Source organism: Rhinatrema bivittatum, chromosome 5, assembly GCF_901001135.1.
Source record: "Rhinatrema bivittatum chromosome 5, aRhiBiv1.1, whole genome shotgun sequence".
Classification (NCBI taxonomy): domain Eukaryota; kingdom Metazoa; phylum Chordata; class Amphibia; order Gymnophiona; family Rhinatrematidae; genus Rhinatrema; species Rhinatrema bivittatum.
In genome coordinates, this window is record NC_042619.1 from 29656044 (window position 1) to 29670934 (window position 14891).

Consider the following 14891-nt stretch of genomic DNA (forward strand, 5'->3'; position numbering starts at 1 on the left):
ATGGCTTGTTTCAGCTCAGCTCCAAACACAGAACTTACAAACGATGTTGAAACACTTAGAACTTGAACAAACATAGGCAAGCTTGTAAGACACAAACAATGGGTGTCCACCTGCACCTAATTCTTTTCAATTTTGTGACTTTTCTGAAACTTGATTCCTAAAATATAGTATTTTGTTCTGTATATTACGCGAACAATAAACACAATGCATTTATCACTCATGTACCTTTCGGGAGTAGTTGTGAATCATAAACAAGGTCTTCCCACTACCCAGATAGCATATTCCTTGTGTGTGTGTGTGTATATATATATATATATATATATATATATATATAGTCCCAGGATATGTTCACACTAAATAGTTTTAGAAAGGATGAAAGTTCAAGACTTGCTAGATATTGCCAGCACCCTCCATCCCTTATCAGCTGCAATCTGGTTTCTACAGTGGTATCTAGAAGGGATGTGCATGGCCAAAATATTCATTTATGCTTTTGGGGGGGTTTTTTGTTTACATTTTTTTGTTTTTTTTCATTCTGATTCATTTTTGGTAAACTGTGCACACTATTTGCTGAAAACAAATCAAAACTAAATTTTTTGGGTTTTGGGAATCAAATTAATTTCGTTTGACAGGAAACAAAATGGGCTCATTCATCCCATTTTCATTTCAAACGAATGCACATTCCTAGTGTCCAGTGTTCTAAAGCTATGTTTCAACAGACTATAAAATAAGAACAGAAGATATGCCATACTGTGTCAGACCAAGGGTCCATCAAGCCTAGTATCCTGTCTCCAACAGCAGCCAATCCAAGTCACCTGGAAAGTACCCACACATTAAACAGATCCCGTGCTACTAATGCCAGCAACAAGCAGTGCCTATTCCCTATTGATTAATGCAGTTTATGGACTTCTCCTCCAGGAACTTAGCCAAACCTTTTTTTAAACACAGCTACATTAACTGCCTTAACCACATCCTCTCGTAATGTATTCCAGAGCTTAATTGTGTGCTGAGCGAAAAATATTTTTTTCTCTGATTCATTTTAAATGTGCTACTTGCTAACATCATGGAGTGCCCCCTAGTCCTTGTATTATCCGAAAGAGTAAATAACCATTTCACATTTACCCGTTCAACTCCTTTCATGATTTTGTAAACCTCTATCATATACCCCCCCTTAGCCATCTCTTCTCCAAGCTGAAAAGCCATAACCTCTTTAGCCTTTCCTCATAGGGGAGCCGTTCCAAACCCTTTATCATTTTGATAACTCTTCTCTGTACTTTCTCCAGTGCAACTATATGTTTTTTGAGATGTGGTGACCAGAATTGTACACAGTATTCAAGGTATGGTCCCCCACCATGGAGCGATAAAGTGGCATTTTGACATCCTCTGTTTTATTTCCTATTTCCTAACATTTTGTTTGCTTTTTTGATCGCCACAGCACACTGAGCTGACGATTTTAAAGTATTATCCACTATGATGCCTAGAGCTTCTTCCTGGGTGGTAGCTCCTAATATGGAACCCAACATTGTGTAATTATAGCATGGGATATTTTTCCCTATATGATTCACCGTGCACTTGTCCACATTATATTTCATCTGCTATATGAACACCCAATCTTCCAGTCTTACAAGGTCCTCCTGCAATTTATCACAATCTGCTTGTGACTTAACTACTCTGAATAATTTTGTGCCATCTGCAACTTTGATCACTTCACTCGTCGTACCCCTTTCCAGATCATTTATAAATATATTAAAAAGCACCGGTCCAAGTACAGATCCCGGAGGCACTCCACTGTTTACCCTTTTCCACTGAGAAAACAGACCATTTAATTCTGCTCACTGTTTCCTGTCTTTAAATCAGTTTGCAATCCACAAAAGGACATCACCTCCTGTCCCATGACTTTTTAATTTTCTTAGAAGCCTCTCATGAGGGACTTTGTCAAACGCCTTCTGAAAGTCCAAGTATACTACATCTACCGGTTCACCTTTATCCACATGTTTATTCACTCTTTCAATTAAATGTAGCAGATTTGTGAGGCCAGACTTCCCTTGTGTAAATCGTGTCTATCTATATGTTACGTGATTTTATTCTCTATAATAGTTTCCATGATTTTTCCTGGCACTGAAGTCAGGCTCACCGGTCTATAGATTTCCAGATCACCTTTGGAAGCCTTTTTACATAAGCTTCGAATATACTGCATTATGACTGGTTGGTCAGGCCAGGATCCATGGTGCTAGAATAGCAGCCTCAAAAGTAGAATCTTTTATTTTGCAATCTTTAATGCATTATCTATTTAGGCAGTTCTAAAAGAAAACCAAGTTTACGCACTGAAAATGCGACAATGTACACTGTATTGAAAAAGTTGCAAAATCCTTAGTCTGATTCAAGACCAAAGAGTATTAACATAATCAGTAAACTGTGCTATAGCGACAAGAAATTTGGGATATAAAGTTAAAGTGTAATAACCCTGGAGATAGGGTGATGCACTAACAATTCTCTCCAGGCTGGTATGTCATTATTGTAACATCACATCATTCTCATATTTCTGAACAAAGTCATGTATCTTCAAATATATGCTCATGATCACTTAGCAGGAGCTCATCTGATGGAAACTTTTATTTATTTCTAACTCCCATGCATAAATTCCAGTTACCTAAGATTTCCAAAGGTGGGGTTTGTTTGTTTTTTTGGAATGAGCACTAATTTTCAAAGTTTTTTTTTGTGTGTGGTGTGTCCTTGTCCTTTTTCATGTGTAATTCTCAAGTTTATGAGCCCCACTCTCAAAGCCAAGCCCGCAAGTTTCTAAACATTCACAGCTGAAAAACAACAAATAGCCAAAAAGCATTGTAAGTTTTGGACATGCATTGAACGAATCAAACCAATGTAATCAGGGGAATGGTCTGCCATCAAGGTGTGAAGGAGAGCATGTTACTGGCCAAGTAACAGTAGAAAAGGAGGTCATAATACATTACATAAAAATGAAATGGCTGAAGAACTGGTACATGTAACAAGACGTTGAAGGGAGTTAAGAGCACAAGCTAGTCGTATGTCTATCTTTATGAGTGCAATTTGGAACTAGGTATACCTTACCACTAACCCTTCCTAGCTATACAGTTAAGGAATGAGAGAACACTACTGGCCACAGCAACTAACAAAAAGTTTCACTGCAGTGCTTTTCATGTTCACTGAGCATCCATCTTGGAGAAATCAATTGCATGAGCAAAAAATAAAAACCATTTTCCTTTTGGATTTTTTTTTTAACTTTTAGGCAGGCTGCGGCATTTGAAATGCTTAAGAAAACTAGTTGTCGTTAAAGTTCTGCCTTAGGGTAGGTACCGCATTAAGTCACACCATCTTGGAAAGCATTTCTTCCATGATGATGTGATAGACAAAATGTCCAGTTTTCAATGTTTGTAATTTCACATGGGCTTGGTGAACTCACCATTTTAAACAAGTAGAAAGGGTGACATTCTAGATAGCCTCGGTTCAACCTCCCCATGCAGTTCTTTTCAGAAAGTGCCAATTGTGCCCTCCTTCTGTGCCTCCCAAACTACAAACTTTGAAAAGTGGACATATCCACCCACCTCCACCCATTTTTTGGTAAAACTAGCTCCATCTGTTTCAAAGTCATAAAGGGACACACACATACAAACTACGTGCGTATCTTATGAGAAAACGGACAACTCACCCCCTCCAAATCACTGCCACCTCCCCCCCGCCTCCCCAAGGGCCTTCCTCCACACATAGACTGGGGCAGCTAGTTTGAGCTGTTCCAAAGTTATAAAGAGAGGGTAGAAATGCATACATAAAAATGCAAACTGCAACACACAGACCTTTTATCAGCCGAAAAGCCTCTCTGTTCGATTCAACCAAAGCTAAAAACTGAAAGACCACAAAGTGACTAGTAAACCCAGGCTTTGGCTGGTCTAGTTCCTTTGGCTTCCTACAAGAAGTTACAACTGACCACAACAACGTGTCTGCACCACAGTGAGCTTCTGAGCCTCCCTGTTTCTGCTCTAGAGTCAGGACTTAAGGCTTCCTTTGGTAATAACTATTAAAACCAATCAACGTATTCAAAACAGCTGACGTTTGCTAGGAATCATTTTTCCAAATAGCAATGATTTTAAATTACCTACCTAGATATTGAATTGGCCAAAACAATGTTTAGAAAAGAAATATTTAAACTGCACTTTGGGACTGATGTATGGTGAAATCAGCGCTAGCTGTTAGCGCATATTTTTTTTTTTTTTTCGCACGCACAAGAAAAGCAGGTGCCTCCGCAGGATGTAATAAAGGACAGGCATGCAAATGAGATGCATGCAGAAAATCAGCGCAAAAGTGAAACCCGTGCAAAATACACGCGCTCACTGCTCCGTGTAATAAACCGTGCAGAAACCCACGCTGAAACATGCATTAATGTGGTGACCTATGAGTGATTCTCGGAGTAAAAGCCTTCCCTTTTTATAAAACAGTGGAGAGGTCAGTGGTCTGGGAGTGGGACTGAAGGTGGATAAGAGTAATGACTTAACCCCTTCATGTTCCATCTCCTACTGCGTGTGGCAGCTATACTGGCGGATGTCAGCAGGCGTTGGAATGCAGCAGGGATTGCTATAGCTGACCCACAAAAATGTTCCAGACATCCAGAAAAAGTGAAGGTAGCACATGATTACCCCAGAGTAACCCGTCTCCAGACGCGCGCTTTCACTCAACTCCTGCCCTGACCCAGGCACTAAACAACCCCTGTTCAAACACCCACACTAACCGATGGGTGACTCCCTGCATAGCCTGCGAATAGTTAATTGCCTCATTGGCCTGCACTCACGCTAAACCAGCTGCGTGTTTTAAAGTGGGTTTGTGCATGTGTTTTTCCCACACTGAACACTTTATTACATAGCCGTGTGAGGCTAGCGTGGGAAAAACGCATGCAAAACCCCATGCAAGTATGCACAAAAACCCACGGCAGCTTTAGCGCTGTTTATTACATCAGTCCCTATGTGTGGTGGCACAGTTATACATAACAAAAATGAACCGATGAGTCGGAACGTGCCCCCATGCCAGTATTCCTCTCACATCTGAGCACAAATGAAACGAATGGCCATCATAGAAGGTTAACACACTATGCTGACTGACTCGTAGCACTAATGTGTGTATATTATTATTATTATAGGTCAATTAAGCCAACAAAAATCTTTCATTGTACCTTATATTTCTTCAAACGAGCAAATCATACATGAGGTATTAATAAGGAGCTTCATAACACCCATGTTGAGGATTCGTTTGAGGCTTCCATTTAAAGAAACCAGGTAATAATTTATCATGAATGTCCATGCTGTTATTTATTCAAAATGTTTAATTGCAAAAAAGCCCTCCGGCTTCCATTTAGAATAGGGATGTGAATCGGGTGCCCGATTGTTCCCACTTTCGGGATCGCCTGGCCGCGGAAAACTCTCGTTTTCCCGTGGATCCCCATTTTTTTTTTTTTTTTTTTTTAGTGAAAAATCGTTTTTCGGGTTAGCGCGCGCTAACTCATGTTAGCGCATACTAACAAAAATAGCAAAAAGTAACAAAAAACAACAAAAATAAACGTTTTTTTATTAGTGTGCGCTAACCAGAAAAACAATTTTTACGAAAATTCGGGGGGAGAAAGTGATCATTTCTTTTTTTACCAGATATATTAACGAATTTAGAAATATCATACGATATTTCAATTCGTTAGAAAAACGATTCACGTCCCTAATTTAGAATGCTCATTAAGAATGAAAAATAGTACTTCCCTTTAGAAGCTGAAATATGCCCATGTTTCGATCTTCTGCATCAGGGGCTTGTACTGCACCTTCTTTATTGCGGCTTGACTTGCTAGGTTAAAGGTCAGTTTTTCATTATTTATTTAGCCATTTTATATACCATTGATCCAAATAAAAATCACAACGGTTTACAACATGACGTACATACTATACATCAACAATTATATTGATTTTAATGAGGTCAAACAACATACACATTAAAGATTGACATGTACTTGGGACAAGGTATTTAGATCAGAGGATAGCTTCTTAATGACATTGTCCTTGACGGTGCATGCTCTGTGTTCAGGGGATTTTAAGTTAGGCTATAGGCATTTGAAATAACCATGTTTTTAGGTCACATCTGAATTTCTTTGTTTCTGGGGTCAGTCTTAGATACTCTGGGCCTGCTATGGAGAACATAAGGGCTCTTATTTTTGTTAGATGCGTATTCTGTAATGATGGCACAGCCAGTAGTCCTTTGTTTTGAGATCTTAATGATCTCTGTGGCCTGTATGATTGCAGCGCTACATCAACCAAATCAGAGTTGTTAGAATGGATGATGGAGTGTTTTAATGTTAGGAATTTGTAGTTGATGCGGGGGCTTGTACAGGTAGCTAATGAAGAGCTATCAGTGAATGTGATATGTGATCGAATTTCCTTGAACCAGTTAAGAGTCTAGCTGCAGCATTTTGTAATAGTTGTAGTTTTTTTTTTTTAGAAGACAGTTGGGAACTCCGAGTAGAAGTGAGTTACAGTACATAAATGATGGCTGTCTTGAAGCAGAGCAGAACCCCTGATGCAGAGGTTTACTCTTGTCCAGCATCAGGCTTTAAAAGACAATCTCAAGACATTCATGAGATTAGTTACTTTTTATCTGCATAGTATACAATAAAAATATATACAATTACAGATGTTTGACTTATCATTACAACAACATACATGTATTAATACTACAAGTCAGTCAGCACAGCATGGTAACCTTCTATGACGGCCATTCATGTCATCCCATGTCATTTGTGCTCTGGTATGAGAGGAATTGACAGTTATATGTAGACATATAACTGCTGAAGGCATGTGTGTATAATTTTATTACTGTGAATGCTGTCATACACTAGTCCCTAAATAACAGGGGGCAGGGCATCTGCATATATGACACATACCGGCTGTTTTACCTTCTGCTTCCATCTCGACGGTTTATGTATTTTGTGTAGCCTCAAACACTAAACTGCATTAGAGTTCTTAAAATATATCTCTCTATATATATTATATTTATGTCAAGAATATAAATAACTAATTAAGGCAAAAAGAAAATATAAAAGATGCATATACCAGATATAGGCAACTCCAGTCTCAGAGTGCCACAAACAGATTGCTTTTTGGGATATCCACAATGAATATGCATGAGTTATATCTGCATGCACTTCCTCCCTTATATGCAAATATATCTCATGCAAATTCCTTGTGGATACCTTGAAAACCAGGCCTGCTTGAGGTTGTCGAGGTCCAGAGCTGCATACCACTGATCTATACATTACATTCCTGTACCACCTAATGCCAAGCTATAATTAACTGGAAACAAATGGTGCTTTTTAGGACATGAAATATGGGCATAGGAACAGAGGCAGCTAGAATTCCAGGCTGGCTTCAAAATGCCATTCCGCATCTATGACAGATTATAGCAGAAGTAAATATCCACAGCATCAAACTCATTCTAAGTTATAAACATTTTTTTTTTTTAACATTATTCATGTACACAAAACTAAGTTCTTTATGAAAAGGACTTTAGTTTGGATTCTTTTTTCTACACTGCTTGTTTGTAAACTAAAGGAAGTATTCACAGACAGTCAGATTCATGTGCAGATTCCACAGTAGCAGGGAAGCCTTCTCGGGTCTCAGATTAACCACTTCCATAGGTGCAAGTCCTGGCATTTACAGATATATTTACAGCACTAATCAGAAGAAACAGCAGTACAGTAATAAATTAGAAATATCACATCTAGATTAGTTTTGTTGTGTTGCCAGCAAGTTATAGGTGCGGCACATTGTAATTGTTGCAACACAGAGGAAACCAAAAGCAATGAGTTTACCTGTAAAAACTGTACATTCCCCCATATTTACCCATCACCTAAGTAAAGAAAAGTGCTTTAAAATTCTACCCACACCTTCTAAAAGTCAGTCGCTCCAGATACAACCCAGACAACTTGCAGTCAGTAAAGCCTTTTTTTTTCCCCACCAATGGGAAATTACATCTTCAAAAGACTATATTTGATTGTATTCCAGCTAACTTTTAAGAAATTAAATTCTTTTTTTTAGGAAAAGTTTCATGCTTGCTTACCACAGCCTAGGTGGTTATGCAGTATCCCTACTGGTTGTAATTCTGAAAGGGAAGGGACTTATAGCCTGCTAATGCCCAAGCTTAGAAAGCAACTCAAGATGCATAAAGGCAGGAGTCGGGCCTCAACAGGCACATGAAAACAGGAACCACAATTCACATAAAATGATAACTGGGTAAACAGGAGTGAAGAAAACACAAATATCAAAGGCATAAGAGTAGGTTTTTTTTTAAAATCTAGATTTACTATTAAGGTACACTGTACAGGTCCAATGTACTATCACAATCTTTTAAAAAACAGAGGCGTTTGGCTACAAATATAATATACACCATAGAGTTTTTCCCCTCTGATGAGATGTTAAATCATTAAAGATGTAAAAGCAAATACAACTGGGGAGGGGGGTGAGGGTTGACCCAATGGCAATACTGTGCATGGCATGCGAGAGAACCAGGTTTGACTCCCAAACTAGCCTTTTGCTCCCCGGGCCAGCTGGGTCAGGGGATTCTGCAGAGACAGCATTCACAGCCCCTGAGTGAGAGAGAGAGTGTGTCTCAGTACTTCACATGATGGCAACACCTAGTGGTAAATGTGCGTTGAGAGTTCCAGGAGGAGCCACAGTCTGTGCTCCCTGGCTGAGGATTGTCGCTGTGATGGCTGAGGAATAGAAGGTGAGGGTTCGAAACGGGGGAAAGCCTTGGCCAGGAAAGAGTAAAGGCTCATGGTGCTGTAAGCTCCGGCTGATCTTAAAAACCTAAGGGAGCAGAGCAGGGAAGGGAAAAACAAATTGGATTTCTAGTTGTGTGCACTATATTTGTAAATTCTACCACTGGTTTCTTACATGTTTTAAAAGCACGATAAAAACAAAACTTTGCATTAAATGAATTCAAAGCTTAGTGTCCATCATATGCTTGATATTTTATTTTACAAACAATTTCAACAGACTGCAGCGTGCATCCTCGCATGCCTTCCCATAAAAAGATGCGATGGCCGGGTCGGGTAAGTGTTCCTTTTTTTGAAGTCGGCTTGATCGGCTGACAGCTACTGAAATCGCTCTGAAGAAAAATTTAATGGCCAGAGGCCTACTCTACATTCAAAACCTGCCAATACATCCGAGACAGATGAGTAAAATCAAAACAAAAAAAAAATCCCACAAAACAAAGACGAACTGCTCCACCAGTTGACTTCAATTTGAAGTAAGTACTAAGGGTACGAATGGACCAGTCAAAGTTAAAGACAAGAAAAAAAAAATAATCCCCACTGTCACCCAATGAGCTGTAATCATATGCTTACATGTGGTATGCGTTTATGCATGCATGTATGTATGTACAAATGCATTCCTTTCAAAAATACTCTTCCAGATGTTTACATCTGGCTGGCTACTTTACAGTTATGCTGTCTGTACACGTCCCTATCCAGTGGCAAAGTACTCTCCATGCAAGGTTTGGCGTGGCATCACACTCATGCCAGATGTTTTAGATTATCAAGGGCTTCCTGATTACTAGTCATACAAAACTGCTTTGTATAATTTCCTTGTTTGCATATTATAATTTTCAGAGTACAAGTTTTGATTTGTTTTTACCTTTCTTTAAAAAAAACAAAAACAAAAACCCAGTCTAGAGAATTTAATGCTGGTGAAAAACATGCTTGATAGTTCGAGAGGCCAAAGTCCTCTGTTTCTCCCTGCTGCTCCCCCCTCAAAACCTATGTTGGAGGGGAGGGTCAGCTCCCAAGCCAATTCAATCTTTAGGGAACACCTTAAAAAGTTTGCCAATTATGGTGGCTATTTTGATGTGCACACCCGTCTCGAACTGTGACTTCCCAAGTCACTTCAAACAGGCCAGCAGATGCTGATAACCCTATTCATCTGAGCTGGCGGCATGCAAAAAGGCTCTGCATCTGTATAACCTAGCAATCAATTTTGCCTTCCAGTGCCCAAATGCAATGATATTTCACGAATCTCCATAAAAGTACAATGGATACTGAAAGACAATTTGGATAGTCTTACTCAATGGCCTTTTTATGTCCTAAATGGTCATCACCAGCATTAAAGAAAGCACTTGCACAAAGCTGATTACCTAAATTTCACAAAACGCAACAGTAAAGTAGATGGGGGTTTTTATTATTTGTAACTGCCTGTTAATCGTAACCTAAGTAAAGAATATTTAAATATATAATCTTCATATGAAAAAGCTAAAAGTACAAGGGTTTCCTGTCCCTTTCCTGTTCTTTCTTTCCACAGTCAAATTTCTGGGTCCTGCTGGATTCGGAATGCAATGTTTATCTTGGCTATTCTCATACATTTCTAAGTCCAGTAAATGTAAAGTCGGAACTCTACAAATGCTTTGTTAATGGTGTAAAGTTTTTGTGAGTGAAATTACCTCGGACCGTTGACTTTCAGAGATGAAAAAAAATACATCAAAGGGAATTTTACAGCAATTATGTATCTTCAAAGTTCAGAACTGGTCACTTCACAGAAAAAAACTGCAGGAGTGGTGAAAGATTCGCCTCGTTAAAAAAAAAAAAAAAACACAACCAAAAAAGAAGTGATAACGTAGTGGAGAGATTTCCAGGAATAAAACAGCTTGTAATAACTGGCCCGCTGGTATGAGAGCTACTATGGAATAAATTAGCACAAAAAGGAGGGAAGTCTTATAACTGTTCACTGTTACAGACATAATCCACAAGGTCAGTTACTCTTAAAAGTTCATCCTCGTCTTCCTCTGGCCCTATGGCCTCCTGACCACTACCTGTCCCATTGGGTGCCAGGCTAGTGTTGACTGTGCTGTCCTTAGGGGCTTGAGTCTTCTCGTTTGTTTTGCCAATCAAGGTCTCAAGAGTTTTTCCAGGGCTCTGTCCATTGGTGGAAGGTAAGTCCACCAAGCTGTAGTCCAAAGGGCTTTCTACTTTCCCCACACGATCAAAGTCATCCTCATCGTCGCTCTCCATTGGGTAGCAGGCCTTCTTGGTGCTTTCGAGCTGATTAAGCGGAGCAGAGGGCTTATCTACAGAAGCAGGATTTTCTGGGTATTCTTCTTTACCTTTCACCTTTTCCTCCTCCTCCTCCTCCTCCTCATCTGTCTCAATTCGATTCAGTCGCTTTCGGACAGGTCGCTCTTCCTCTTCTGAGAATTCATCATCTGAGCTCCTGACGCGTTTTCGAAGCGAAAGTCTTCTCCCTTTCCTTGGTTTGTCATCATCTTCAGAATCCCTGAAGAAGCTCCCTGAAACAAATAGCAAACCTCAAACACATTAGCCAATCCGACAGTAAAGAGCTCACCATTCAGCAGGATGACATCAGTCGAAACCCCCCCCCCCCAAAACAAAAGAAACAGAACTCTCAACACCTGGCTTTCTCCTGGCTTAAGTAAAGATAGCATTCATGGAAGGCGACAAATTGACATTTAAAGATAATTGCAATCCTCCAGTTTTATTTAAGCTAAAACAGGCACAGCATAGGTGGTGTCCGAGAAAGCTTCCCCCCACAATCAAGGCTGAATCTAACTTTGGAAGGGGACTGCACCTATTTCCATGCCTATTCAATCCTTAACTTCTAAACTGAGACTGCAGACTCCTTCCCCTTCCCAACCCTTTCCTGATTAAAGCTGCAGGAGTCCAAACCCACTGCTCCAAAGACAAACCGAGAGCTAGTGATGGGAGCAGCGGGGATAGGGTCCCATTGCTCCTGTCTGCAAATACCGCAGTGCAAAATACCAGGTTTGTCTCGTTTTATGCAAAAATATGATACTGGGAAATTTGCACTCTATTGACAAGTTTAATAACTGAATTGAGCACTTGGGCACTGGAAATTGTGAACTTTTGCACAAAAAACCCCCCCAAAATAAATTTACACAGGCCATTAAAATGCAGTCATAAGTAAACACTACAGCGAATGGGTTAGGATTTTGAACTGGCATTTAAGTTCCGCGGTTCTGTAGCCCTATCTCAAGTCAGTGAACCATCCAATTCCTTGCATGCATTACTTCAAGCCTTGCCTTCTTTTATGGAAAAAAGTCAGTATGATGCTGTACAGGGCAATCAGCGATCTTAGGGGGAGAAGAACAGTCTTCTCCACTAACAGATGCACAACTAACAACAAAACATGTCCGGACAAATGAAATCCTGGGAGGCGAGCTGGGGAATCAGTACTGCTACTGCTTTTAAGAGGTTAAGGAGGCTGTCTTATTTTCCTTGACTTCACTTTGCAGCTGTTTCTGCTGTGTTCATCCTTAATATGGGAGGAATAAATGGATTTCTGATGAGGGTCAAGGCAACATGTATCTGATCATGATGACAGGAGGGGGCTTTCAAACATTTCAAATATCTCTTCAGGAACAAAATAAAATTAATGTATTCATTTAACAATTCTTAAATTCTACCTAATTCAGACAAGCCATACTAGGTGAATTACAGTAAAACATATACAAAATGATAAAGGAGACAATGCTTTTTTTTTTTATTTGCTAATATAATTTGTTTTGTTACTGTGTTTGGGAAGGCAGGGTATTGACACTACAAGGCTAGGTACAAGGATGAAAATGTACTACACTGTATAGGAAATGAATTAAGTTAACATCATTAAGGAAAATGTGTTCTTACCTGTTAATTTTCGTTCCTGTAGTACCACGGATCAGTAGACCATGGGTTGAGCCTCCTGTCCAGCAGATGGAGACAGACCAAAACTGAAAGGGTATCCTTTCAGGGCAGAGCCTAGCCTGCTGCCTCTCAGTATAACCATTGTCAAAGCAGAAAACAGGAAGAGATCAAGCAAGTAACAAGAGAACTCGAGTAAACACGAAGAACTCCAAAAATTGGACCAAATGGAAAAACAATGAATGGACTCTGTAAAAGGATGCCCTTGCATAAATGTCCATAGTCATCATATAGATGCTTCCGGTGCCTCTAAATATAACCAGAGTTAAAGTTTTCGGAAACCTGCAGAAGATAAGGCATAAACTTCGAGCGGACAGAAGGAAGAATAGGGAAGGGCGTCTGGACTGATCCGTGGTATACTACAGGAATGAAAATTAACAGGTAAGAACTAATTTTCCTTTCCCTGTACGTACCTGGATCAGTCCAGACCATGGGATGTACCAGAGCTTCCCTAAACAGGGTGGGACCGAGACAGTCCCGCTCGAAGCACCTGCCGCCCAAAGGAACCAAAAACTGGCGCCTGAACATCAAGGTGTTAATGCCGAGCAAAAGTATGCAGAGACTTCCACGTAGCTGCCCTGCATATCTCTTGCGGAGAGACCGACTGACTCTCCGCCCAAGAAGTAGCTTGAGACCGCAAGGAATGAGCCTTTAAACCCTCCAGGACTGCATGTCCCTGACTGATATAGGCCGACGCGATCGTCTCCTTCAACCAATGAGATATCGTAGTCTTAGAGGCCTGCTTTGCCCTTGTTGGGTCCACTCCATAAGACAAAAAGATGATCCGAGAGTCGGAAGTCATTAGTTACCTGAAGATACCGCAAGAGAACACGTTTCACATCGAGATGGTGGAGATCATGCGAATCGGACTGGCAAGGTCCGCCGAGGAGAACGCGGGGAGCTCCACCGACTGACTGACATGAAAAGCCGAAACACCCTTTGGCAAGAAGGATGGGACCGTCTTTAGAGAAACCCCCGAGTCCGAGAAATGGAGGAAGGGTTCCCGGCACAACAACTCTTGAATCTCAGACACCCATCTGGCGGAGCAAATAGAAACTAAGAACACCGCATTGAACGTTAAATCCTTGAGAGTAGAGCGATGGAGAGGCTCGAAGGGAGCTACACAGAGAGCCCGGAAGACTAAATTAAGGCTCCACGAAGGACAAGTGGCCCGAAGCGGCGGCTTCAAATGTTTGACTCCCTTAAGGAAACAGACAACATCCGGATGAGAAGCAACCGCATGACCGTCAAGACTGCCCAAAAGAGAGCCTAGGGCCGAGACCTGCACCGGCAGCGAACCAAACGAGAGTCCCTTGGAGAGACCGTGCTGTAGAAAGGAAAGAACCAGCGAAACTAGTGCCGAATGCGCTGAGATACCCGATTCTACGCAAACAAGTTCGAAAACCTTCCAAACCCAGACATAGGCGAGGGAGGTAGAAGTCTTGCGAGCCCGCAGAATAGTGGAGATAACGTCCTCCCTATATCCCTTCTTTCTCAATCGCTGCCGTTCAAAAAAGCCAGACCGCTAGACAGAAGTGATCCGCCTGGTCAAAAAATACGGGACCCTGCCGAAGCAAGTACTGAAGATGACAGAGACGAAGGGAACCGTCCAACGACAGGTTTACTAGGTCCACGAACCATGGTCTGCGAGGCCACTCGGGAGCCATGAGGATGACCGGACCCTTGTGTAGTTCTATCCGCCTGAGCACCTTGCCCACCAGAGGCCGAGGAGGGAACACATACAGAAGGACGTTGCGGGGCCAGGGAAGGACTAGCGCATCTATGCCTTCTGAACAATGCTCCCTCTAGCGGCTAAAGAACCTGGGGGCTTTGGCACTGTCCAGGGTGGACATCCGGTGCAGATGAGGAGGAGCCCACCGGTGGACAATCAGCTCCATTGCTTCGTTGGACAACTCTCACTCGCCTGGATGGAGCCGCTGATGAGTCAGAAAATCTGCCTGAACATTCTCCTTGCCCGCAATGTATGATGCCGCTAGACACTGCAGATGGCGCTCCACCCACATGAAGAGTTGGCTGGCTCTGAGGGCCACCAGGCGACTCCTGGTGCCCCCTTGGCGATTGACGTACGCCACCGTGGTAGAGTTGTCTGAGAGTACCCGAACTGCTC

The 14891-nt window shown here is 41.4% G+C and overlaps 1 protein-coding gene across 4 annotated transcripts in view; it reads right to left on the bottom strand.

The window, feature by feature from the left end:
* Window positions 1–6414: 6414 nt before the first annotated feature.
* RSF1 (remodeling and spacing factor 1) overlaps window positions 6415–14891 on the bottom strand; it is a 293731-nt gene continuing 285254 nt past the window's right edge. For all 4 annotated transcript variants that reach the window (XM_029602188.1, XM_029602187.1, XM_029602189.1 and 1 more), the window contains one exon: window positions 6415–11334. In XM_029602188.1, coding sequence (XP_029458048.1) covers window positions 10763–11334 — 572 coding nt within the window. In that variant the 3' untranslated portion in view covers window positions 6415–10762. The remainder of the gene's footprint in view (window positions 11335–14891) is intronic.